Below are 26821 nucleotides of genomic sequence, written 5' to 3'. Positions count from 1 at the left end.
TTTTTCCATATCAGTGGAAAGAATAAGGAAAAGAATACCTTAACAACCGCGGTAGCCTGCTTAGTTTTCGTGCCTTTCTAGGCACAACAATTGCAAGCTCGCAGGCTGTCTTTATAAGTTCGTTTTATTTTATTTTTTTCTCAAGGTGCTCGCTACACGCTACCCCAACGTGTCAAGCATGGGTGTCCTCGGCAGCCTGAGTCCGTATGACGTAGTCTTTGCCAAAGGGTGAGTTTTTCATAAGTGCACTGTATAGTAAAGCACGAATACAATTGTTATTTATTTCTATTTCATCTGGCGTTTACCATCTGCCGTGGAATCTGGTCGACTCTATTGATGACGTAATCAGGAAGTGTCATGTCACTTAAGCAATTTGTCAGCGAACCAGTAGATCATACATAAGGGACAATATTTACAAGCTATACCTGAATTGTTGGCTTCAGACACAGTGATCATAACAACCCAGTCCGAGCTGTGTGCTCTCCCTTGCTCCTGCCGCCGCGTTCTCACGATCGACAGAAAGCATCCACTATTCCCTCTCTTCTTGTGTTTTTGTGTCCCGTCTTCCTCCGATCGAAACTTTGTTCACCATATCACTAATTAAATTTTGTCAATATTACACATTTCAGAGAGGAATACAGCAAGGTGGCGTCTACGGCGGCCATTGTGCTGGAGTCCGTCGCAGGCATAAGCTTCGTCTTGGGAATCCTCGTCCACAGCCCGGAAATACCGCCCAACAAGCGCAGCTTCCTCTCCAACCAGTGCGGAATTCTGCTTGTCGTGTACGTGTGAAATGTCTGCGCTAAGCGAAATTTGAACGCCCCGTCGGGAAGTAGATACTCAAGAAATGCAGCCTCAAAGCGACAGCACCATGGGCTTCGTGCGGCTATATCCACCCCCCCCCCCCAAAAAAAAAGGAAGGGCTAAATAAATTTTAAAGATTTAGTTTTTCGGGAAGAAATCACCCATATTGAGTTAATCACACGTCTTGCAAAGACTGCGGACACGTTCGCATGATTTACTTCAGAATGACGCGAATTTAGCCGCTAGTGCGTACCATGGTTGTGTTAAAGCGAGCCACGTTTAAGCGTATAAGCACGATTGTATTTAAGCTAGGGAACGAAGGGATACCGGAAACATTGCATTCCATCATTCTGCAGGGTTTTTCAGCGTCCGCCGAAATTTTGGTGCACGCGCATCTTTCCATTCGACCCCTTGGAACGCGGTCGCCGTAACCAAGTACCGTATCATGACATCGTGCCAACCGGTTAGCCGGCCCCCGGGCGCTGTTCGCCTGCGTCGGTAAACAATAAACCGCTGTAAAAAACAAACCCGCTTAACAGTAACACCTAAACAGAAGAGCCACAGAACATGATGTCATAAATATGCAGTCGTCATATAAATTGTAAATAAAGTACATTTTCTTCAAATGATATCGTGAATGTCCTTCAAGGTCAACGTTAATGGTTAGGAGCAGTTTCGAGAACTTAACCAGGTTTAAGAATATTGTCCAAGTCACCACGCTCTTCTGTTTACTGATATGAAGCTTATCTAAAGATACTCATTAATATATCGCGCCGTGGCGAAAGCTCCCCGCTGAATCATGACAATATTTTTTAATTGTTACATGTCATTGCTCTTTGGCGCCGCAGGAGCACACTCTTCATGTGGCTCTTCAGCACTGTCATGGCGCCGTCTTCGGTGCTATTCATGATGGGCGGCGTGATCTCCCAGAAGTACATATGCGAGCCCTATACTACCAATCATTTAACTTTTCTCGACAGCGTGAGTAACTTACTTCGCCCTCGTGGAATCCCTAAAAATGCCTCTCATGTGCCATTTCCAGTAGCTCATATATAGAGACACATACCCAGTGTAAGGAAGGGTTCTAGCAAGCGGGTTCTTCGCCCACTGGACACAAGAACTCTCCCGCATCTTACATCCAAGTGACCTAAGTTGACACGTCATTGGAGTATGCAATTTCATCAAGGCGATCCCCCCCCCCACTACCCTACCCCATGCCTCATCCACCCTTACCGAGCGATGGGAGACCTTGCTAACCAGCACCGCCCTGGAAGACCAGCTCGTCCTGATCTCCAGGGGCCAGGCGGCTAGGGAAGCATATGGGTCCCGTGAAGAGGGAACCACTTCCATCGACGGCGTCTAAGAAGATGTCGAGCTCGGCTCAATCTTTGTTGTTTCTCTCTCTCTCTCTCTTGGCAGATACCCAAGTTGGAGTCAAAAAAGTTCATTGAAGGGCGGCACCTACCCAGTGTCACATTCCCAGTGACCCAAGTTGGTGTCAAAGAGGTTCATTGAGGGGTGGCACAAACCCACTGTCACATTCCCAGTGACCCAAATTGGCGTCAAAGAGGTTCATTGAGGGGTGGCACAAACCCACTGTCACATTCCCAGTGACCCAAATTGGCGTCAAAGAGGTTCATTGAGGGGTGGCACAAACCCACTGTCACATTCCCAGTGACCCAAATTGGCGTCAATGAGGTTCATTGAAGGGTGGCACAAACCCACTGTCACATTCCCAGTGACCCAAATTGGCGTCAAAGAGGTTCATTGAGGGGTGGCACAAACCCACTGTCACATTCCCAGTGACCCAAATTGGCGTCAAAGAGGTTCATTGAGGGGTGGCACAAACCCACTGTCACATTCCCAGTGACCCAAATTGGCGTCAAAGAGGTTCATTGAGGGGTGGCACAAACCCACTGTCACATTCCCAGTGACCCAAATTGGCGTCAATGAGGTTCATTGAAGGGTGGCACAAACCCACTGTCACATTCCCAGTGACCCAAGTTGGCGTCAAAGAGGTTCATTGAGGGGTGGCACAAACCCACTGTCACATTCCCAGTGACCCAAATTGGCGTCAAAGAGGTTCATTGAGGGGTGGCACAAACCCACTGTCACATTCCCAGTGACCCAAATTGGCGTCAAAGAGGTTCATGAGGGGTGGCACAAACCCACTGTCACATTCCCAGTGACCCAAATTGGCGTCAATGAGGTTCATTGAAGGGTGGCACAAACCCACTGTCACATTCCCAGTGACCCAAATTGGCGTCAAAGAGGTTCATTGAGGGGTGGCACAAACCCACTGTCACATTCCCAGTGACCCAAATTGGCGTCAAAGAGGTTCATTGAGGGGTGGCACAAACCGACTGTCACATTCCCAATGACCCAAATTGGCGTCAATGAGGTTCATTGAAGGGTGGCACAAACCCACTGTCACATTCCCAGTGACCCAAATTGGCGTCAATGAGGTTCATTGAAGGGTGGCACAAACCCACTGTCACATTCCCAGTGACCCAAATTGGCGTCAAAGAGGTTCATTGAGGGGTGGCACAAACCCACTGTCACATTCCCAGTGACCCAAATTGGCGTCAATGAGGTTCATTGAAGGGTGGCACAAACCCACTGTCACATTCCCAGTGACCCAAATTGGCGTCAAAGAGGTTCATTGAGGGGTGGCACAAACCCACTGTCACATTCCCAGTGACCCAAATTGGCGTCAAAGAGGTTCATTGAGGGGTGGCACAAACCCACTGTCACATTCCCAGTGACCCAAATTGGCGTCGAAGAGGTTCATTGAGGGGTGGCACAAACCCACTGTCACATTCCCAGTGACCCAAATTGGCGTCAATGAGGTTCATTGAAGGGTGGCACAAACCCACTGTCACATTCCCAGTGACCCAAATTGGCGTCAAAGAGGTTCATTGAGGGGTGGCACAAACCCACTGTCACATTCCCAGTGACCCAAATTGGCGTCAAAGAGGTTCATTGAGGGGTGGCACAAACCCACTGTCACATTCCCAGTGACCCAAATTGGCGTCAAAGAGGTTCATTGAGGGGTGGCACAAACCCACTGTCACATTCCCAGTGACCCAAATTGGCGTCAGTGAGGTTCATTGAAGGGTGGCACAAACCCACTGTCACATTCCCAGTGACCCAAGTTGGCGTCAAAGAGGTTCATTGAAGGGCGGCACATACCCAGCGTCACATTCCCAGTGACTCAAGTTGGCGTCAAAGAGGTTCATTGAAGGGCCGCATATACCCACTGTCACATACGCAGTGACAGAAGTTCATCCGGCACGTGGTAGCTATCCCAGTTTCCTCAGCACAACGGCCCGATAATCTACCCATTAGACCATGGACTACCGAATCCCACAGGTTGGCGGGAAAGCGATTAGCCAAAGACAAACATAGCCAGGCATACTGCAAACTGGGTGAAGTTCCTAAAGAATGCTAATCGCATTAAGAAAGACTCTGCTTATCACTGCTCTACTCTTGCTGAATTTTTTTTACCAAGATTGCATTAATTAGATAGACTCGCAGGGGCTAGCGCTTAACTAACTCGTTCAGCGACATAGTCTACTCATTCTCCGCATAATATGGTCTGGATCAATAAATAAGCTCTTGGAACTGTTACGTGTACGGTTTATCAAGAAAAGAATGCAAATTTGCTCTCTTATGCGCCCCTCGTGATTCTGAGGTTAAATGGAATAGCAGCTGATGTTTTTCGCTGCTCTACGTTAGCTCAAATAGAACATCACACTGGGAAGCGATTAGGAAGGAATGGAGCCATTCTCTGGGACACAGCACCGTGAAGTTGCACCACTGTTTTGTTTTTAATTATCATTTTCATTTCAGATCATACTCACAATGTTCGTGCCACACCTGGAAGACGACTCCGATGTGGCACACCAGGCGGATTATAACCTCAAGGCCATCGAGCTCTATAATACCACCATGAAGCCCAGCATAGTACTCAGGTGAAGCATTTGCCTGCATTCCCACTTCTCCGCATAAACGGTGGACCATGGATCGCGAATTTTCTGCACACCGAAACACGACTGCTAAACTTTTTTGAGCAACATTGCGCGTTAATGTCAAAATGGAAGTCAGAATTTGCAATGATTTACCGAACTCATTAACTAATGTTAGCAGAAGGACATGTGTACGCGTATTCTTGTGAAAAAGGAAGTAATAATAACAATTACACTATGTATCGAAACTAAAAGTCTTCACGATTTACAAAAATGTTTTTTTTTCTCTACCACGTTAGCAACGAGTAAAAGCATCAAAATGTTGACGATAATTAGTATGAAAGAACCGAAATACATCTTATAAGAGTCGCGCAACTAGCCATTTACTTGTCGGTGTGCCGCGATGTTTTACGAGTCGTGTAATACATGCTTTTGATTCGGTGCAGGAAGTGCGCCAAAAACGATACACTGCTGGCGACTACTAGCCTCAGTGACCTCAAGTCACTCGAAGCAGCGTACATAGTAGCCGTGAGTACATGCGCATACATGTTAGTGCCAGTATTTGCACTAGATGTGTCACAATTATGGAATTATTCTGTCGGTGAACACAGAGAGAGAACAGTCACAAGCCCACCACAACCGTAAGAACACTTATAAGAAGTGAGAACGGAAGCAACGCGCGAGATTGCGTTTAGAGCATGGGCCAAATTCACAAACCTTGTCGTTCGTAAAAGCCGTTTCTCCATTGCCGACCTCCTTTATTAACAATACGCCAACGCAATAAAAAGCTGGTAAGCCTGGTTTATCTGATGGTAGATACAGTTCTGGTGCAAGAGCTCTTTTTGTAAATATGGGGCTCGGTACTGTGTGCTGATGTTTTTGCAAAAACATGCAAAAGATTCAGGGTGACGCGCTCACACACCTGGGGCCGTATTAGATGTAAAGAAAACGATTGACAGCTTCGCAAGTTGAGTCACTATCACGTGGCTTGGACTCAGCTCGTCATCTTGGGGCCGTATTCCGAAATGATCAACGTCGGCGATAGTAACGCCGAAGTGGATCGTTTCAAAATACGGCCCTTGCTCAGCTTCGGTGCAGCCGCTGCGTTTCTTGCTGCTGCTTATCGAACCGAATAAAACCCTTTAAAAACACTTGTAAAATTTTGCGCCATTTATGCTTTATCTTGTCCCGCAACGATAATCGTCATCTGCCTTGCTTGCGTGTCTTTTCTTGAAAACTCTGCCCTCGCTATGCTTTCCTGTCAAGAATGCAATGTCACGCTGATAACGTGCATGTCATTATGTCGTTCATGACCTAGAAGTATCGGGCGCACAGCGTTAAAGAAAGAAATGCGCGCAAGACGGCGATTATTTTTGCGGAAGGAGATGAGCCCCAAACGGTTCAAACTTTCTTTTAAGAGGGGAGAATTATTTTCGTTCAATTGCACTGATTTCTTATCATCCGCCGCGCCGAGCCGCCGATATCTGCTATAGAGAAGGCGCAGTCTTATGCTAGCCAGTGACAATGAAAAAGTAAAATTAGAAGAATCGTTACGTAATATGGCCTCTGTTTATTCACACGCTATAAAATTGTTTGAGAAAACAGGCGTCTGCCAATCGCGATGGCGAACGTGCAATCGAAGGTGGCTGGCCAATAGGGCGAAAGTCTTACGAAAGAAAAGATTTGTGAATGTGGATCCAGAGCCCGTATTCGTAAAGGCCCCTTACGCAATTTCGTAAGATAAAATTTCAGTTAATCCTGATGCTTGACATACTATTAGCGAAGGAAAAGCTTTGCGCGTGGATTCGGTCCCTGGGGCCCAATTCGCGATGCTTTTCATTCGAAAGTGCTCTTTGCTACTTGGTGGCTGCTTCTGCTAGTATCCCCAGCATCAAGATTAACCGAAATTCTCTCTTACGAACAATTATAGCTTAAAAGCTTTTTTGTGACTATAGGCCAATGTGTTTAGAATCAGGCTTGAGTGCACCCTCATTTGTTAGAAGGAAACATTGCACGGTTGTAACGATGAATCCCTGTATGGATTGACACCGTGTTTCAGATATAATGAATAACTGGGATTTCCAGACGAGCTTACTTGTATGGTTCCGCCCATCCAAAGACATTCTGCATTCTCGTGGGACAAACATCACCGCAAGTTTAAATGTGGAAAATTATTTTTCATTCTTCATACTTACCTTTATTGCGGAGAAGAGCCTTAATATTTGTGAATATTTGCGCTTCACTGTTTTGAAGATGCTGTTGTGCAGTATAGTTATCGAGAACATCTAGCTTTGCTGCATCGCATTGCGAAGGCGAAATAATGACGCCACGGTAACGTTATCTTTGCAGTAGTTTCCTAAAACTATCATGAGCCGAGCAAAATTGGACTTGTGAGCATTTGTATTCTTATTTTTTCTTAGAATCCGCCAAAATATCTGCTCAAGCTGATTAACAAGACTGCATTCAGCGCCAAAGGCTACAGCGATGACTGGAAGGGTCTCATAGGAACCGACTTGTCAGACCTGGCGACCCCTGTGGAGAAGCTCGACAACTCGTTGTCTACCGACACGGTAAGTGTACAAATTGCTGTAGAAGAGGACTTCAAGTGAATTCATTCAACACATTTGTCCAATATAACGGCAGTAAAGTGTATGGATTATGTCTGCTGCCGGAATGTTAACATCTTATCTCCCTCCCCTCCCCTTCTTTTTTATCCTTTCTATAGCATAAAGGTCCCATAAAGGACATCTCTAGTGCGAAGGTAAGAGTCACGTTAAAAGTCAGCGGGAAAGCTTTCTCAAAGTCAGCCTGCCAATCACTGCTACGTTCTTTCGGTGCTTACGGTGCACCACGTATAGAGACTTGACATGGAGCGTTCTTCTTCTGCGTCTTGAATTGGCTTCAGCCAGCGCCTTGAGCCACTTAGTACTGCTGTTCTGAAAGCGCAGTTGCTTGCCTGCATGGTGTTGCGACGCCGGTTACTTGAACCTCAACCGGCGTTACTACTGGGTAGCGTGACGTTGCCAGCAGGCCGCAGGAGTCCGGGAGACCATCGCGACCAAGCAGAGCGAAACAATTTCTAGTGCGGAAGTTGCGCTGTTTATTGCATGATAACGAAGTAGGAAAGAAAGAAGAGGATACATACAGATACATTGCGGCACTGCTTAATATAAACCCGCTAAAATCGTAGGCGGGCTTTTGCTCACGCCAACGTCACATGGTATGTACCAAGTTCGATCGGTGATTGGTGGCTGCTCCCACTCTCCTGGGCGATGTTGCTCGCATCCGTTGGCAGTAACCCGTGGGTCCGTCTGGTTCGAGAAAGACGGTGCTTCTTTTGACTCGCATAGTTATCGGAAGGCGCCCCCCCCCCTCCTCCCCCCCTGTCCCGCACACACACAGAGGGGCCCGTAATCACTGCGGGGTGCCAGCCAAATCGGGAACCACCTGAGACTCCCATAGAAATTTTGGATCTAACCTGCGATTTCCGATTAGGCATGGTTTCTCGATGATCCAATTTGCGCGCGGCGCTTCACGCCAATCGTAACAATGCCTAGGGCATTCAAGGAATTCAGGGTCGAATTTAAGAAGCGATCCGTAAAAAGACGCGCGCCGTATATAATAGCGAAAGTAACATTAGAAAAGATTAAGAATTAGCAAAGCTCTTAAGAACGATAAACTTTGTGAATTCAGCCCATAATTTTGTGAATATGGGACATATTAAGGCGTCCCAAAGCCACTCCTATGCTAGAACGGTTCGTAAGAAAATTTGGTAGCCAATCGTAAGAGCGATTGTAATACTTGCGAAAGTAGCCGGTCAATGACAAACCCTTCTTACGAACGAAAAACTTTGTTAATTAGGGCCTTTATACAAAAAAGAGTTACTTAAGTTAGAACTGTTCGTAAGAGCAGATGTGCAGGCAATCGTGATGACGTACATATTGAAAGGGAAGGCGTCCTTTTAATGATGAATAGCACGTGCTTACTGAAGAAGAAGCTTTGTTAATTCGGCTCGTCCTATTTTGTAAGAGCATTTCCTCACTAGCTGGCGCTCGCGTGCTCGCTATTGACATGATAGCGCTCGACGTAATGTCCAGATTATTGCCGCTGCCAGACAGCCCTCGCATGTAAATTTTGTGACTCCAACCTCGCTTGCTGTAACCGCTCCGAGGAGGAAAGTAGAGTATCGGACAAGAGTGCTAGTTAGGGATATAGTTGGAGAGCGTCGACATTCTGAACAAATAGTGCCAACAACAAGGCTACCTGTTGTCGTCGTTCCGTGTTCCCGTTGCCTGTGCTGTTTCTTCAGAATTCTGAATACGGGACACAATGCGCCCCTATATTTCAAACTGTGCGTCCGGGCCCCGCCTGCATTATGCGTGTTCCTCGGTTTCAATGTGCCTCGAAAGGTTTTGTGAGGAGTTAGGACGTGCTGATAGAAGGGAAATGGGGAGTAGGCGCATGCAAGCGTTATATAAACAACAATGCGTATTTTTAGTATTTTTAAGACTGGCGAAAAATTCACAAAACATTTACTTCGTTATTGGTCGCTTGCTTGTTCTGCATCACAATTGGGTCGAGTTTTGCCAAGCATTATATAGAGCACAAACTGCTTTTTGAATAACGGGCCCATGGATCCGTATTTGCAGAACGGTTTGTATGACGAATTGGAAGAAAGGGAATACTTATACGTTTCCTCTTTTCTTAAAAAATATGTCAAAATATAATTTTTATATCAGCACGAGGGACACCTTTCTGCTGATATAAAAATGATATTTTTGGCATTCGATTGGGTTAGTCTTCATTAACTCTAACAGTATAAGTACACCTGACTCATACCTCCACTTTAAGTGATGCGATGGTTTAATGCTCGGCCTTGACAGCACAAACCGAAAAACAAGTGCAATCGACCGTGCAGTTTCTCCGAGTAAGAACCCGAGTTCGCGTCTTGTTGCACCACAACACCGCTCCGACGCAACTCGCAACAACCTATATCGCAGGCACACGTGGTCAAATGGAGGCAGGCCGAGAAGACGTTATACGACTGCTGGGAGGCCATGGAGAATACCATCAGCGTCAAGATGAACGACGTAAGCATGCTACTTCAGCGTAAAACTCGCCACAAATTCTGCCAACACGGTTAGTCAAAGAAGCGGCGATAGTTCGTACAGAAGAGAGGCGCGAGTTGACACCGCAACGCTTCTTGTTACCTGCTTCCTGGGGATATTAGACACTGGACTTACAACGTCTGCTTATACGTGTAGATCTTTCTTCGTTTTTCACGTTCTCTACTTTTCTGAAAGAACGAACTGCAGAGCCCCCTACCTGCTCCCTCGCTATCACGACTAAACACTTCCGCCCTTTCGCTTCTTGTTTTGCGTATCTTTTTTTTATTGCGATAGCAATTATACACGGATGCTCGAGGTTCAAAAATGCCCTCGGCGCCACCGTTGTCACGCCGTTGCACTCGACGGTGCAAGCGTGGCTCGCGCACGGGCCTCCAGAGATGCGGAGTGTGCTTTGGCTGCAAGACATACGAAATGAAGTCAGCGCACTCACAACGCTATGCTCAATCGACTCGGTGGTGGAGCCAGGGTGGCCCGTTCTACCTATCGCTGCTAACATGAACGTTGTGCGCACGCCACTGCAAGCGCACTATCGTTCCTGCTGAGCTGCTGCGTGCATTGGCTGCTCCGAGGTGGCAATGGGACAGTAAACGTCAAGCTAACTTGACTGACGTCGAACCGCCGACTAACGCAGGCGGTTTACCGTCGGTGTCATCTCTTACACGCCATTTCGGTGCAACGCCTGTAACGCCACTGGCGACGCTCTTCATCGCGCAAGCGTTGTCATAGATGCCTGCGCTAGCTGCTGCATGGCGCTGTTCCTTCTTGCACAGCCGGAATCGCCTTGCGTACTACGTCGCACCGTCATGTCGCAAGAACGTTTAGATAATAATAATATTTGGGGTTTTACGTGCCAAAACCACTTTCTGATTATGAGGCACGCCGTAGTGGAGGACTCCGGAAATTTCGACCACCTGGGGGTCTGTAACGTGCACCTAAATCTAAGCACACGGGTGTTTTCGCATTTCGCCCCCATCGAAATGCGGCCGCCGTGGCCGAACGTTTAGATAGAGCACCACCCAAGGAGTCCAAGCGCAGCGATGAACCTTGCTAATGATCTCTATGTTTTGCCTTACGGGCGAAACGGCCAGATTTTGGACACTCTGGCTTCCCTCAACACACCCTATAGAGTATGGTATATACAGTGTAAAAGCGTTTACATCCTTAAGGGTGTTTTCTTGTCGCACTGAAAACACCCTTACCATTGGGGCTTTGCAAAAATTTATAGATGCCGACAACAGAGTTCTAACTAGACGTGCGATGAAAAAATATATCATGGGGTGTTACGTGCCAAAACCACTTTCTGATTATGAGGCACGCCATAGTGGAGGACACCGGAAATTTCGACCACCTGGGGTTCTTTAACGTGCACCTAAATCTAAGTACACGGGTGTTTTCGCATTTCGCCCCCATTGAAATGCGGCCGCCGTGGCCGGGATTCGATCCCGCGACCTTGTGCTCAGCAGCCTAACACCATGGCCACTGGGCAACCACGGCGGGTATAGTTTGTATTGCAGATGCACCCGCAATGGACTACACGTGAAACGTCTTGTGAGCGTTGCTGAGGGTGTGTGGGCACTATAGAGTACAGAAATGACGTAACAAAATACACAAGCGATATTTATTCACGCATTACAAAGATTAACTGTTTAACTTATGATAAAGCTAGGGGGTTTCCTATGCGGTCTAATCTTGTAATCGTGCTCGCTGCCTATTCGTAGTACGCCCGCCGTGGTCAAATGTTGTGGGCGCGAATATGCATCTCCCTGCCTCGCTGCTCGAGTCTCTGCACGCCACTTCTGGACTTCGCGGATCGAACGCGGAGGCGCCATAGGCGAGCGACCGTCAAATTGTGAAATAAATTACACAATTGTAAGTGTTAAAGTTCTCGTGAGCACCAATTTGAGCTCGTTGAATTACGCCCACAATGGCATAATTAGATGTCCCAAATTCCTGCTCGGATCGAGGAACGTACTGGCGGGCTACACGCTTCTCTGAACGCCGAACGAAAAGCTAAATTTAGCTCTGATTGCGTCATTCGCGGCGCGACAACGGCATCATCTGTGCGGGTGACGCAAGCATGATCGAGTAATGGCTTCTTTCCTCTACACAACGATATCAAAGCGAAGCGCACATGTGGTACGGGTGAAAAGATATAAGCGATAATATTTTAACATGTTCTTGTTACATGCGGTTTTAGCAAGCTATACCCCTAATGCAGGCAAAACTGAAGGACGTTCCACGTAAAACACACAAAAAAAATTCGTTCTGTTAAATTTAGTTGCACACTAAAACAACATTTGTTCAACTTATACTGAAGCATCGACCATGATTAATCGTACCTCGTAGTGCCAGCGATGCTTTGGTAAGTTAAGTTCGTGAATGAATAAATAAAGGTTTTTAGAAGAAAAGAAGGTTTATAGCCTATTTGAGGAGACGGGCATTACAATTAGGCGAAGAGGTTCGCCCCAGAGTCGGTCTGTTACTTTATTTTTATGAGTCAAAGTAAGCGGATAGCAGATTTGCATAGCCTCGAAAAGCTCGATCGTCATTGTGAATCTCGAATAATATATACCTTTGTTCCTAAACATAAGCATGCTTCTCGCGCAGGACCACTACAACTTCATCCGGGCCAGAGTGGGCGGTCATCTAAGTACCATACAGAGGTTGACTGATCGAGTAAGAATATATGTATTTTTTATCTAAGAGAGGTTTTCGGTATTTCAAGCACGGGAACGAGGGGGGCCATCAATCTGTGTTACGTTCCCTGTGCGTTCCATGCAGTTCTATGGCCACGTAAGTAGCTGCCTACAAGTGGCCACCATCTACAAAAGGAGCTTCAACGTCTTTTGCCACGCGATACTCGCGAACCTGGTAAGCTGCGGTATGCACTTCAAATGCAGTCGCACGGCGGCTAAACTTGCATTAACAGCCTAACCCGAGCCAAACATGTGGCTCGGTTTTAAATAAAGACGAACTTGTGGCTGTCCAAGGTACTGACATTTGTTTCGTGTGTGACGTTTCGTGGCGCAAGGGCCAGATGTGTTCCTAAGGGCTCCGCGAATACGAGACATTGATATTCAAGGCTGTTGCAAAGTCGCGTCGAAATTGGCTGGATTGCATGCAGGCACAGTGGTGCGCATTCATAGTTTCCCTCACGCATCTTCCCTGTTCGGCAAATTGGCACAAGGTTTGTTCTTCTTTATTGTATCTTTTTAATGGTCGAAGCTTTTGACTCGCTCTCTTCCTTTATTTAAGGCAACTTACCCGCAATATGGTATGCCAGCTTTGCTTTTTGAAGTTCGAAATTTACTGTGTGTTTCTTTGAACAGCACAACGCACTCTAGACGCTCTTCGGAACAAACAATGCTAAATGGTTCCAAACAGCGACTATTACTGGCGCCGTCAAATGCCGCAGCCTTGCAATCTCTAATTGGCTAAAATGGACGCTGTGACTGCTTTTTACTACTCAAGAAAAGAAAAAAAAAGCCGGAATCAGGGTCTGCATGCACAAAAATCCCTTACGCTCTAATTGCTTATAAGAATGACTCCCCACCAATACTAATGCTGGGCAGCCATTAGCATAGGTGGCCGGCCAATGAGAAAGAGCAATTGCGAACCAGAGCCCGCATTCACGGAAACGTCTTACGCTAGAATTGTTCGTAGGAGAAAATGTTACCCAATATTTATACACGACATATTATTAGCGAAGGCTGCCGGCGAATGCCTATGAGTATAAAGCAAAAAGCTTTGTGAATTTGGCTCCCAAAGTATTAACTGGACCCCAGAAAACATCCATGAATAACGCTCCATAGAATCTGAACAAGTGGAATTCAAAGAAGCCCTGCAACACTTTCTTTTTATTGTAGTCGTGGAAAACATTTATCCTGCAAGAACCCATTTTTAGAAGTTTCTAGAAGCAAAGACTATTTGAATGCGTTCAGTAGAAGCGGAATTGTCGTCGTTCAAAGATGGCCCCTCATCCCACCCTCGCGATGTTGCCGCCCCATCTTCGCCGGCTCGCACCATGGAGGCCACGGCGGAGTGGTGTGTTGCCCGCAGCACTCAGCCCACTGGACGCCATGGGGGGGGGGCGCAGTTAAATTTGGTTTTGGATGTCCACATAGGCATCACAACTTCCGGTTTTGGCGTCTTCGACACGCTAAACTCGGAGGCTGTTCCTCAACTTACAGTTGAGTAGGTACAGAGCATTATAAAGCGCTTATATGCTGCAATGGCGAGCACCGTCGATCCAGCTCTGTCGCTTAGTGCGGCGCGTTCAAAGCAGTTAAAAAAATTGAGAAGACGCCTAAGCTTTGCTTTCAAGAGTGGAGCGCGATTCAAAGATCCCCGACTGCTTTTCACGCTTCGCGGCAACTGCATGCAGCCTATGTAACCGTAATGTTTTCCTGGAAACGCTGGCGACGAACGCTATGCACGAAGACGAGCTTTCTGGTTCATTTTGTTCTTTCCCCACAACGGCGGGCTCCGCCACTGCCATGGGCGCGCGGAACGGATCGCCATCGGGATGGTTTTCTAAGGCAGCTGGAAAATGGTTTTGTGCTTGAGTTTCCGCGTAACATAATTACGTTTCTCGTACATTCAAATTGCAATCCGACCCCATCATGTCTATAGGTTGTGTGTAAGTCGTACTTAACACATTTTCTGATGTATTTTACTTTGAGAAATACAGTTGGTACAGTAACGTCTATGCGCCACGCGGAGAGCCTGCGTCGACCGGGATGCATGGTTCGGGATGATTTTTATCCTGCGGACATCGACGCCGGATTGTGCGTCTACCACTGCGTGTAGTTGACTAATATATTTGTTTGATGTATTCACTGAGGCATTGTCTCGAATTAAGTATGATTTATTTACCATGCTCAATTAGTGTTGCAGGGCCTCTTTAAACCAATATTTAAGCGCTCAGCGTGTGTTCCCACATGGCTGGAGAAGCGGCTGTGCACGCCGTGACAACGTCGTAGCAGCTTGTCTTTTCTTTTATTGCGATAGCAATTATATGGCCACTCCAGGCGAATTTCCGTCGCCGTAGCCGTGATGTTCCGCATAAAGCCTATGTGCGATAGCATGGCGGCCACGCGCCGTATGCTGTGGGTGCGAGTGAAAGCCTGCGAGGGTGAACCGAGAATGATGGTGGCTCGATTTCGTACGCGCAAGGCAGGAAGTAGGCCGTCTTCTACTCCGGCGGCGGCTGCGTATGGCGCGGCTGAGCGCGGCCGCGCGGTGGGGAAAGAGTCTAGGCGCGCCGAGAGCTGATAGCTTCGTGTGCGCTGTGTTCTCGCCGCTTAGTCTGCGTTGAAGCGAGAGGCAGCACGAAGGGCTATTCGCTCGCTGATACTGCCGCTCTTCCTCACGCCAGCGTTTCGACAGCGAGTTTCTAGGGTCATCGAGTGAAATGAAAGCGATCTGCAGTGGGGGAAGAGTCTAGGCGCACCAAGAGCTGATGGCTCCGTATGCACTGTGTTCTCTCTGCTTAGTCTGCGTTGAAGCGAGAGGCAGCACGAAGGGCAATTCGCTCGCTGATGCTGCCGCTCTTCCTCACGCCAGCGTTTTGACAGCGAGTTTCTAGGGTCATCGAGTGAAATGAAAGCGATCTGCAGTGGGGGAAGAGTCTAGGCGCGCCAAGAGCTGATGGCTCCGTATGCACTGTGTTCTCTCTGCTTAGTCTGCGTTGAAGCGAGAGGCAGCACGAAGGGCAATTCGCTCGCTGATGCTGCCGCTCTTCCTCACGCCAGCGTTTCGACAGCGAGTGTCTGGGATCGTCGAATGAAACGTGTTCATGTTTGCTTGTGTGCGTTGGACACCATGCTCGTTAATTTAGTTAGTAAGCGAATGTTTACGAGTTAAGACGACGGGGAAACCTACTAACCTTGCGTCATATAGTTCTCTAATAATCTGCTATCGCAATCGATGCTTCGCCATTTGAGCGAAACTGCGAAAAAATATTTTTTTGTCTTCTTTGTTCGTCGCTTTCACGTTCGTTCTACCCTAAGATGTGTACTGAGTGGAGTTAAAGCACGCCCTGGTGGTAGTAAAGCGAATAATTGTTTGATCCTTGCATGTTTGGGAACGTCTGTTGACATTTTTCTACTTCTTCGGCAGTGATCCATATTTTTTTTTATTTTTTTATTTTTACAGAACGGTGTTTGGTTCGCCCTGTGGCTCGTCAGCCTATTTTTCTCGGCCACAATAGTAATCAACCTTAAGCTCGCCAAGTATCTGATGCGAATGGACGACTACATGTACGAAGGAGTTGAGGTCGAGGAGTCCGTGTAAGTGCTTAGTTTACGTCTTGGTGTACTAAAGCGCGGCCTGAAGTGCTTACTAATGCGCCTTTAACCGTTGCGGGCGCCACATACGACCCTATTATGCACGGTCATTTACGCTGCTGCTTGTCGCTGCTCGTCTCCCTTCTTGGCGCAGCTTTGTGACGCGCAACCCGCCAGTTCCATTTTTACCGCTGTGGTGTAACCAGACCTGGTCGCATTAAAAGGGCGTCACTACGGCACCGCAGTTGACGGCGTGACTTCGCCCACACCAGGGCCCCATATTAACGAAAAACCTCTTACGCTTGAAGTATTTGTAAGCACACAGGCAAACAGACCATGTTGCTGAACATATTGCAGCGAAGAAGAGGAACACTGTAGTGGGCCATCCTCTCCATCGCTTTCTAGCGGGTCAAGCTCTCCGGCGCTGTTCTCGGGGAACGCCGCTCGTGCTGAGAGTCCGTGCCCTGGTCAGCCCAACCACTGGTGGCTAATAATGAAGGCGGAAGGCAAATGATATATATCTCCTATATGAACAAAGAGCTTTGTAAATTCGCTCCCAGGTCCTCCCTTAACGCAAATCCTCATCGCTCCATCGGATCCCCGTTCCATGGCGTTCCGCAGGTATATATATAGCTTTGTGACTTTCAGACAGTGCAGCTACTGAGTTTAATGCATTCTGCACATTTTATACAGGCTATCGTAACTTTAAAAAAATGGTTCAGTGTTGCTGCCTGAGAGCCATTGTGTTTACAGGAACCATTTCAATTCTACGCGTGCATTATAGCACCAAGCTATGGGCTCTCGCATCACTGGAGGCGTCTTCTGCTTTAAAATTAAGGACGCGGCCCGTCGGCCAGTGTGATCAGATTAGTTATAGAGGTGCAAGACAACTGCACACCCATACAGACTACCTCCAAATTGTTCACAGAGCGTTCCGCAGATAGCAACGCCAGCTATCTATTACTGTGTCGTTCAAACCGCGGGTTCGTTGTCGCTCTGAAAACGGGCACTGGAGCGCTGGCGCAGCGGTCTGGAGCTTTACCAGCTGTGGAGAGGGGATAATCAAGCTCGTGGCGACATAGCGCACAACGAAACGTTTCATTACGTCGCTACGTAAACTGCGGTCGGCTTGATAAGCTAACGAAGATAGAAAGCGAAAGCTCGAAGCTGCTCTCCCCGTGGGGGAGGGGGGCTTTCCCGTGAACGCTGTCGCGCAGGAAAGAGAGGGTATGGCCGTCGTCGGAGCGCGTGGTTGTCGGGTCGCACAGCTGTAGCGTTTTGCGTCGGATTATTTTGATGCCGCGGTTGGAAATATTAGTCCTCCTGTTTCCTGCACATCAAAATAAACGCTCAGCTGCGGTGATGCTAAGAAGTCGTTTTTTGATTAGCGGGAAATCAACGGTCTCCCGTTGTGATGGCGAAACTGTATAGGCTACGGGCGAAACGAGCCCACACGCACCTCGTTTCACCGTTAAGCCGAAGGACCCAGGTTCAACTGACAGACGGCGCCGTGGTTCTGTTCCTGCAAGTCCTAGACTTTCTCTGAGCTCCTTCAGGCGTGTTACCGAAGTATCAGTTTTCAACAATATTATCGTCGCAAGTAAAAATAGCGAGTCGATTACGAGTCTTTTATCGCTCCCAATTTGTAAAAAAGAAGATAGCATATAGACTTCTTTTTATTTTGCTTCTTAACATTAGCGTCAGTCCAGCGGATGACAAGACGTCGGGTCTGAGCATCAGCTACGCACCCAGGTATGGACAATAATTCATGACGGGTTTTGTGAATGCACTGACGCACTACTTTTCCATCGCAGTGCCGCTTCCAATCTGCCTATGGGTCCCTACAAGTGGAGGTGAGTGCCTCTATTCGATTTTTTTTTAGATCTTTATGCAATGTGTATAGTTGGTTGTTTGCACTCAAAACAAACATCGCGCTACATTTAGCTTCCTCCCCGTTATGACAACGGCACCATAAGGTGTGAACGTGTGGTCTTGCGATAACCATTTAAGTGCTCAGTTATTTACGTCCCTTGAAAATTTAGATTCGCCAATTCATATTTTTTTAAATTTAAGATCATGAAAAGCGTACTCCCGCAGAATAGATTAAAAATTTTCAATGCTTTGGAATGCAAACTCCATGCGAGAACTCTCTACAGGAACATCTGATATGAAAAAATTACCTACTTCATGTCTGGCGCACTTGGAAGGCTCCAATCCGGCCACTCGAATTAAATGTTTCACGTAAATCTTTGCAAGAATAAAAAGAGTTAACCTTCCACGTGGTGTCCTATATGTCAAGAGCAAACGCCTTCCAACTCGTTTTATTAAAGTACCTTAAACATATTATTCAAACATTCAGCACAGGTCCAGTCAGACGTGTTTCAAGACGTTTACGGCACATTTTAAAAATCGCTGTTTGGTGTACTCTGATTCCTTCTGATGCTCTATCTTAGCATGCACATAACACCTGAAGGGGATAAATCTCTCAATAAAGAAAGTAATGTACTGATTCTTCAACAGTACAAATACATTGCAGTGTTTATTGACTCAAATAAGAAGGTGTCCAAGTGAGGCAGAGGTTTATAGGAAGGTGTAGATCCGCAGTGATCACCAGTCATACATCAAGGAATGTCCCGGACTGGAGCCAACATTTCGACGAAGTGCATTTGTCGAAACGTCGGCTCAGGCCCGTGGCATATCCTGTTAGTTCATTGTGGCCAAAAAAGGAAGGTGGCCAAAAAAGGCAGGTGGCTCCTCGCGTGGCGCTAAGTGGCGTCGTCTTCGGATGTCGTGCAGTGTTTGCTGACGTCGTCGTTTAAACTCTCCATTTTGGTTAACACTTTCTCGCGCAACATGACAAAAGCTGTCGCGCTTTTTGTTCTACAGACGGCCAAAGAATGATCCGTAAGTTTTGATTATCCGCCAAACTTCCTTGCACAAACTGAGAAAGCGGGTTTCTTTCCTCAATATTTTTTGGGGGGTTTGGTTCTTACTTACGCTCGTTCTCACGACAGCGATGGGCGGTTCCAGTAAGTATGCCACTATAGAAAATACTTATCACTACCTGTTCATGTCGGCATCCTTTTTATATTTGCTATGCTCTTACAACCCAGGAAATTTGAAAGTCATCCATACCAAAAGCCGTAAGTATTTTTCATGGACGAATAAAGACGCCATGTGTATTTTTTCCAATACGCAAAGATTATGCTAACAGACAATAAAAAATAAACTAGATCGTCGCACGCCTTAACGTTTCCAGAGTCACTCATTACTGTGCGATTCCCTGCTATTTATGAAGTTGAAAGGGAGGTTTGTTTTTCTTAAATTATGAGGTTTTACGTGCCAAAACCACTTTCTGATTATAAGGCACGCCGTAGTGGAGGACTCCGGAAATTTTCGACTACATGGTTCTTTAACGTGCACCTAAATCTAAGTACACGGGTGTTTTCGCATTTCGCCCCCATCGACATGCGGCCGCCGTGGCTGGGATTCGATCCAGTGACCTCTTGCTCAGCAGCCCAACACCATAGCCACTGAGCAACCACGGCGGGTAAAGGGATGTGTTGCAGTTGTGGATAGACATGTTATAAACAGTGGTATTCTCATATGACGTTTCAATTGCACGTGTATTGAGCATTGACTGGCTTCTGGTTCGCAAACAGAAACACGTTCTCTACAGCACCGAAAAGTTGGCCATTTATCTTCAATTAAACGTTTTAATGATATCGCACAATTTGTGGTATGCACCATCGTGGATAATGTGTTGCCGAACAGACAACCGGTTTACCCATACTGAATTAAAAAATAATAATAATAACCTAAAGTATTTGCCCTAAATGCCGGTATGTATAGTGTGCCGAAGGAAGCCGACTTATTGAAACAGTAGGCTTAAAAGCGTTGCTTCTACCCCTGTTTAGACCAAATATACAAGTTAAGCACGCCGAGCGTGTTTATGAACTATACCGGGTGTTTCTGCGAAAGCTTTAATTTATAAAGGTCACGCGTGGCAGATACCATAGTTGTAATCCTTGAGCTGTATTACTCAATCAGGTGGACATTATTTGCACAAGAAATGAAAATGCATAACTGACTAATTAAGAAAGATTCCTAATTGATCACTAACCACCTTATCACTAAAGGTAACTAATCACCAAGAGCTTAAGAGAAAGCTTTAGCTTGCGTGCTTGTATCTTAATACATGTAAAAGGAGAATTCGTTTTTCTCGGCAACCACTGCACCAAATTTGACGAGGTATGTAGCATTTAAAAGAAAAACTTAAAATCTAGTGATTGTTGGTTTCAAGTTTTTGATTTAGATTGTGAATCTTTTATTAAAAATTGGCGAAAACCAAAAATTTTCAGAAAACGAAACTATCAAGTTTACAAATCTGTAACTCATCAACGAGAAATGATAATACAATTCTGTCAAATGAATCTAATTCATTTGACAGAAATGCATGTGTAACATATCAATTTTGTCCGCCAAAGCGGACAAAATTGATATGTTACACATGCATCTCAAAAAATTTAATAACATGGAAATACAGCGTTTGCAGAACCCTTGTAAACAACGTAACGAATTCACGTAAGATGTAAAATGACATAACAAATTTTCCCGCATTCAATTATCTCATAAGCCGTTCACAGAACCGCGATATCTGTTCTTGATGCAGAGCTATGAATTTTTAGATCTCGTGCTTCCATATTTTTCTAACTTCCGAAGTTTTGAAAATACTTTTAACAAAATTCAGGCCCTAAATCGAAATTCTGCTTCCAACAGTCACTAGAATTTAACTTTCTCTCTCAAATGCAACAAATTTCAGTAAAATTGATCCAGGGCTTATTCCAGAAATACATTTTTGCGTTTCACATGTATTTGAATAGGTCGCGTAGGAGTTAGGCCCGAGCTAAAGCTTCCTCTTAAGCAACCTTGTCGAACCTAATTGACTCCTCCCAGTTTCCGTTAAATATGCCTGCTTCATTTCAGCGAACGGCCGAAAGTAGTTTTTGCCATTTCACTAAATACAACTTCATCTTCAGAAGCAGAAGCATTGCGATGAAACCCGGCTCACACTTAGTATGACATGCACATGATTTATAGCACCTGTACGACACACCCATACGCTTGCAAGATGGTTTACTGAGTCCGCGCCTGCGACTAATACACGTTCATTTTGATGCTGCAGGGACCTCGTGGAAATACTCGCGTAAGCAAACGATCCATGACCATGATCCATGGCAGATGTACTCTCCCAGAGTATATACCCTGTATTTGTGTTGCGAAAAGAACAACAACCCTTATCGTCATTTATACTCGTGCTCACTCCCGATGTGCTTTGCCGCTTATTGCAGCTTCCAGGACGACTATTCTGATTTGGACGCTGCTCGGTGGGAGATTGACCGGCTGCGAGAGTATGTTCCCGATACGCTGTGAGTGTACATTCGTAATTTTGTTTTGTTTGCGTGTGTTTGTGTGTTCGCTTTAAATCATTACTGGCGCCATTCAGTTGCAGGATCACATCGTCACCGGGGGCCAAATTTACAAAGTTTTCCGTTCGGCTGCGCTGTTTGTCGTTGGCCGATAGCCTTCGATATATTAATAAGTCCGATATATTCCGATTGGATGGCGCGGGCCCCCACAAACGGTTTTAGCCTAAGAATCTTTCTTGCGAAGACGAACGCCTGTGGTTGCTTCTTCTTCTTCTTCTTTCTTTCACGTCTTTTTTATTACCCGTTTCTAAGGGAGGGAGGTGGGGAGGCGTTGATCAGCGTACGATCGTGTCGATTGCTTACTTCGATGCGCGACTTTCGTCCTTTACCTCCGCGTTTCGTTTCACAACATCTTTCCCAATTACTTAAGCGGGCTACTTCAGCGGGCAAGACCAACCTCTCTTATGTAGCAGAATTTTTTTATTCGCCAGCACTTGGACGTCTGCCACTCGTTTTAAGATGTACGCAATAACGAGACGATTGCCGCAGCAATGACCAAAAAGTGACACTGTACTAAATGTGCCGCGCAACACGAAACTAAGTAAAATACTGGACAATTTATAGATCAAGATGTGCCTAAGAGGGCAAGAGTGTGCTGAACTGGGTTGGTTGGTGCATTCTTACAAGTTAATCGAACAGTGCTTCAAAGAGGATAAGGGCTGCGTCCTGTCGTCTTTGTTTCGTCCTAGGTGAAGCGCTGTTCCATTGCCTTCTCAGTACAAGAGAGCGTTGACGCTGTCTATAGCATCATAATATATATACATTAATATATATACATTAATATCTACACATTAAGAGATCGAGTTCTTGGTGATTGTCTGAGTACGCGGCTGGATCAATAGCACCCCGTGATTCGAAATAATATGTAATGTCCTCGTCAAGATGTCCTTTTGTTTGTGTTGCCCCCTTTTCAGTGTATTTATCTTCTGTTCGCAGCATGCAATAAGCGTTAGAACTGCAAGTTAACACTTTGGCCGTCCGTCTTCTTGTGCTGTCCCGTTCATTCGTGCCGTTTTGTCTAAGATATAATAGTTGCAATACGAAGCTATCTTAAAACTTGCTTTGCACAATTTATGAAGCGTATCGACGGAGAAAGAGCGCGAAATGGTGCTTCGCGCGCATGACCGAGCGTGCTATAAGATGTAGGATGGAGGAGGAGGAGGAGGAGGAGGAGGAGGAATCAGCTTTATTGAATAGTCCATTGGTGTGACGGCAGGTCTGGGTGGGGCCCTCATTCCAGGGCTCCACTGGCTCTTGCGGCTCGTTGCACTTGGACCAGGAGGGTCAATTGGCTCTCTCGGTCCTCGTTCGCGAGTTGTGCCTCTAGGGTTTCGCCTCTAGGATCCTCTAGGGTTCGGCTCGCCGCTCAGTCGTTGCTTCCTCGAGATATGCGGTCTCCCCTTCTTTCCCGTCCAGTCGATTTTGCACAGGGCACCACGTAATGCCGCGGTCCAGGTCAAGGCGTGAGCCGAGTATTCTGTTGGCGCTGTGGGATAGCATGCCTCGCATGAAAAGTCGACTCGCCGCCAGCGAGTCTGTAAGCACGTGAGCTGGCTGGCCCTTGAAGTCTGCGTCTCAGAGCCAGCGCTATCACCGCGGCCTCGGCTGTGTAGCTCGAGGTCGTCTTAACCATGGTGGTTATCGTGGTGATTCTGTTGGTGGCGGCGATCGCATAGAAGTCTTCACGAGAAGTCGCACCCGCGTCCGCGTAGTAATGGCAAGTCGCTTCGGCATGGTCCTGGTACTGGCCTGTCTGCGACCTGCGTGGTACTTGACGCTCATATTTCTGGGAATGGGAGAGACGTAGATGTTGGTCCCTCAATTTCCGCATCGACAAGTCTGTTTCGTCTCCGCAGAACAGGGGTGGAGTGTCGTGCCCTAATCGTTGGAGAATAGACCGGCCCTGAGCTGTATATAGAGTTCAGCCTTTCTCCTTGCGATATGTGAACTGCAGCGGCATGTTTTTCGTAGCTGTTGCAGATCCCAAACTGCTCCAGGCGCTCCGTGCTGGATGTGTTCGGGAATCCCTGAGCATATTTATACGCCGTTCTGATAAGTGTGTCCACCTACTTCATTTCAGTTTCGTTAAGTTTATGGAACGGGATGCCGTAAGTGATGCGGCTAATCACGAAGGCGTACACCAGCCTGAGGGCTTCTTCCTCCGTGAGCCCGTTGCGGCTGTGTCCGACACCGCATATCGTACGTGCCACGTTCTTGACGGTTGGCTTTAAGTTCTGAGAAGAGGGTACACATATATATATACATATATATACAACAATGATCAAACTACAACACTTGCCTCGGTCAACAAAATTGGGGATAGCGCCGATAACGGGGCAAGAAATAAATGTTGAACGTGTGCGCTGAAAGACAGACCCAACACTGGGGACGCTTTCTTTCTTTCTTTCTTTGTTTCTTCCTTTCTTTCTTTCTTTCTTTCTTTCTTTCTTTCTTTCTTTCTTTCTTTCTTTCTTTCTTTCTTTCTTTCTTTCTTTCCTGTTCTATGCTGCTGCTTCGCAACGCTCCACACAACGCAAATAGGTGTAGTTTGCACTAGTAAACCGCCTGTGGGGAAAGCCTTAGGGAAATTTACTGCAAGCAGCCACCAGTGTGACCAGATAAACTTGTAATGTGTGCGAGCTAGTGGGTAGACTTCTGCATATACGCCTAAATAAGGTGTTAGGCTTGATAAAAATAACTACTCCCTCCCCCCCCCCCCCAAAAAAAAGGTCTTGAAAGCTTACAACGTACCCGATGCCGAGGGAACAGCGTGCCCAGGTCACCCTGGCCTGGCTACGCCCCTGGCGGCACGCAAAAAAGTTTAGCAAGCGTCGACGCTACACGTTTGCGGAGTGGTTAAACCGTTCACTTCCTAGTACACATTACACACCACTTTTTCGCGGTTGTAAATGCTCTCGTATTAAAAATTCGCTTTTGATATTACACTTTCGTACATTTTCTATCATGGCAGAAATCGATTAAACCTTTAAGAGAAGAGGGTCAGAAATTGTCCTGCTTTTGTCGCAATGCTGCCTTTCGCGGCTTTTCGGTTCAGCTCCTCGTTTCCGACAAGAGTTCAGGATTCAATGTAGCATCAGTTCATGCCGCTTGGAAATGTCGACACGAATGAATGTGTACGACACGAATGACTGTGTGTTTTACGCTTTGGAAGATATAAAACGCCGATGCGTTCATCGCCCCCTCTCCTCCCCCTCCCCTTAAGAAAAATAATGACTTGCCGAAAGTGACAAACCCAACTTTACTTACAAGCTTGTAATCTGTTTAAATATAAAAGGAATGAAAAAAAAACGGGAGTAAAAATCAAGAAATACGCTGGCACATTTCTTTTTTTCAGGCATTCGGTTTAAAAAAGTTTTGTATTGTTCGCTTCTGTTTTGCTAGTCTCATCGAAAAAAAAGTTGATTCCGGGATGAAAAAGCGGGAGAGGGAATGCGCAGACGGGTCGGGAAAGCCCTGGCTCGGTTCCTTTCAGTTTCGCGCTGAGGTCGCTGCGCTGAATTAACTGGCCAAGTTCACTGACAGTATCGCTAGATCCTATCTAACTCATTTTCTCCTGTATTATTCATTGTAGCATTATTTGTACCCGCATAATGTTACCAATTAAGCCTCATCATAGTTTTGCTCGAATGTCAAATGCACTTTCGGTTCCTGCATTGTGACATCATCGTATGGCGTTGCTCTGTACGGCTATAGAATATGCTTCTCGAAAAGTTGTCGTATTACATTTCGCGGTATTGTGAGTGGTTTGTGCCAGCAGATGAATGTGTTCAGTATAAGATAAAACTATGTCGTCTGTAAATCAGTCAAGGAGGACGATTCCTCACTACGAATATTTCAGTTTAGCCTTTTAACTCCTAGATCCACACTTAAACATTGTCCAAAAAAGATAGTACGAAACTAAACACTGTTATTCTGTGTATTGGATGCAACTACAGTGTTGAAGACTATTACAGGATGCGGATTCGCACAGCGCGCTGCACTGCACTGCTATAGCGTTCTCCTGCGCTCACGTGATTGGCTAAGTTCTCTCTTCGCCGCACACGCAGTGAGCCCGAGGTGAGGCGCGTCCGCGACATGCGCCAGCGGCTGGGAATCCCAGCCAATCAGCCGTTGCCCATCGGCGGCCAACAACCCATACGTACGGGCATGGGACGGGCCGGGCCCCGAGTCTTGTCACCCAGGGCAGCGGCTCCGCCCGGCGCTCACCGAGCCCCATAGGCGCCGCACAGGTGCCTCTGGCGGAAGTTCGGGGATGACTGGAGAAGCACGCCAGAGGAACTGAACTCCCATTTGCTAGCACCTCGAAATGCAGTGCTTCAACCGGGCGTCGCGAAACGTGGTAACGTGTACATGCAGGTTTCACACGAAGTTCCGTGAGCGTCGTTTTCCTAAATTCCATCGGCAGCACTCTGACGTCCTGCAAGAACTGCATGACGCGGCTCTCTGCGCGTAGCGCGCTGGTTTCGTTTGTTGAATAAGTATTCAAAACGATAAGGATGGTGGTGATCATGATTGTCTTTCCCACTCTCAGGTGTCGCCGGTCCCTGAAGACTGCAAAATCTAAAGAAAGTAGAGTTCGCTTCCAGAGTTATGTATATGGTCAGTTCAGTTGCACTCGAAGCGGCCGCCAAGAGTTTTCTGGCGCGTAAACATTGCTGCGGCGGGAAGGGGGGCACTCGTGTGGCCCAATTAGCATTTGCTACGGCTTTGCCAAAGTGTGCTAAAAATGACAGGGGACTTATGTGACCTTGCAGAATCAGCCCAATTTCACAGTGAATTGCTGGTTATTTCACGCACTTTGGAGCGGTGCCCGCATATGACTGACCCGTTTGAAGCGTTGGCCGCATATAACCACCTTCGAGCATCTGCTTGAAGTATTTTTAGCAAAGGCCGTACTTCAAATTCACGCACTTCACTATGCGTGCACATCAACCATAATGTTACCCCCCACCTTTATAACGAAATTTTTTTCGGCGCCTGTTTAATTCTTTCGGCACAGCGGACTAAATGCTGCATCCTTCATAAAACACGATCATAACGCTCCGGAGGGCTTGCATACGTAATTTACTGCGAAGGCCATAATTACTCCACACGCTTCGAAGTTTGTCCACACATTCCCGACA

General features: G+C 46.7%; 1 protein-coding gene across 1 annotated transcript in view; it reads left to right on the top strand.

The window, feature by feature from the left end:
• LOC135898163 (prominin-1-like) overlaps positions 1-26218 on the top strand; it is a 42873-nt gene extending 16655 nt beyond the window's left edge. Inside the window, exons 12-30 of the mRNA XM_070535410.1 lie at positions 146-228; positions 630-782; positions 1653-1785; positions 4657-4778; positions 5219-5300; positions 7193-7342; positions 7498-7533; positions 9773-9862; positions 12509-12577; positions 12683-12772; positions 16058-16191; positions 17887-17940; positions 18003-18041; positions 19075-19092; positions 19203-19217; positions 19302-19331; positions 21374-21394; positions 21540-21617; positions 25745-26218. Of these exons, the coding sequence (XP_070391511.1) occupies positions 146-228; positions 630-782; positions 1653-1785; positions 4657-4778; positions 5219-5300; positions 7193-7342; positions 7498-7533; positions 9773-9862; positions 12509-12577; positions 12683-12772; positions 16058-16191; positions 17887-17940; positions 18003-18041; positions 19075-19092; positions 19203-19217; positions 19302-19331; positions 21374-21394; positions 21540-21617; positions 25745-25916 (1569 nt within the window). The 3' untranslated portion in view covers positions 25917-26218. The remainder of the gene's footprint in view (positions 1-145; positions 229-629; positions 783-1652; positions 1786-4656; positions 4779-5218; positions 5301-7192; positions 7343-7497; positions 7534-9772; positions 9863-12508; positions 12578-12682; positions 12773-16057; positions 16192-17886; positions 17941-18002; positions 18042-19074; positions 19093-19202; positions 19218-19301; positions 19332-21373; positions 21395-21539; positions 21618-25744) is intronic.
• The last annotated feature ends 603 nt before the right edge of the window (positions 26219-26821 follow it).

Source organism: Dermacentor albipictus, chromosome 3 (genome assembly GCF_038994185.2).
Source record: "Dermacentor albipictus isolate Rhodes 1998 colony chromosome 3, USDA_Dalb.pri_finalv2, whole genome shotgun sequence".
In the NCBI taxonomy this organism is placed as follows: domain Eukaryota; kingdom Metazoa; phylum Arthropoda; class Arachnida; order Ixodida; family Ixodidae; genus Dermacentor; species Dermacentor albipictus.
Note: the sequence above shows the minus strand (reverse complement) of the source record. Positions and strands in the feature narration are given on the sequence as shown.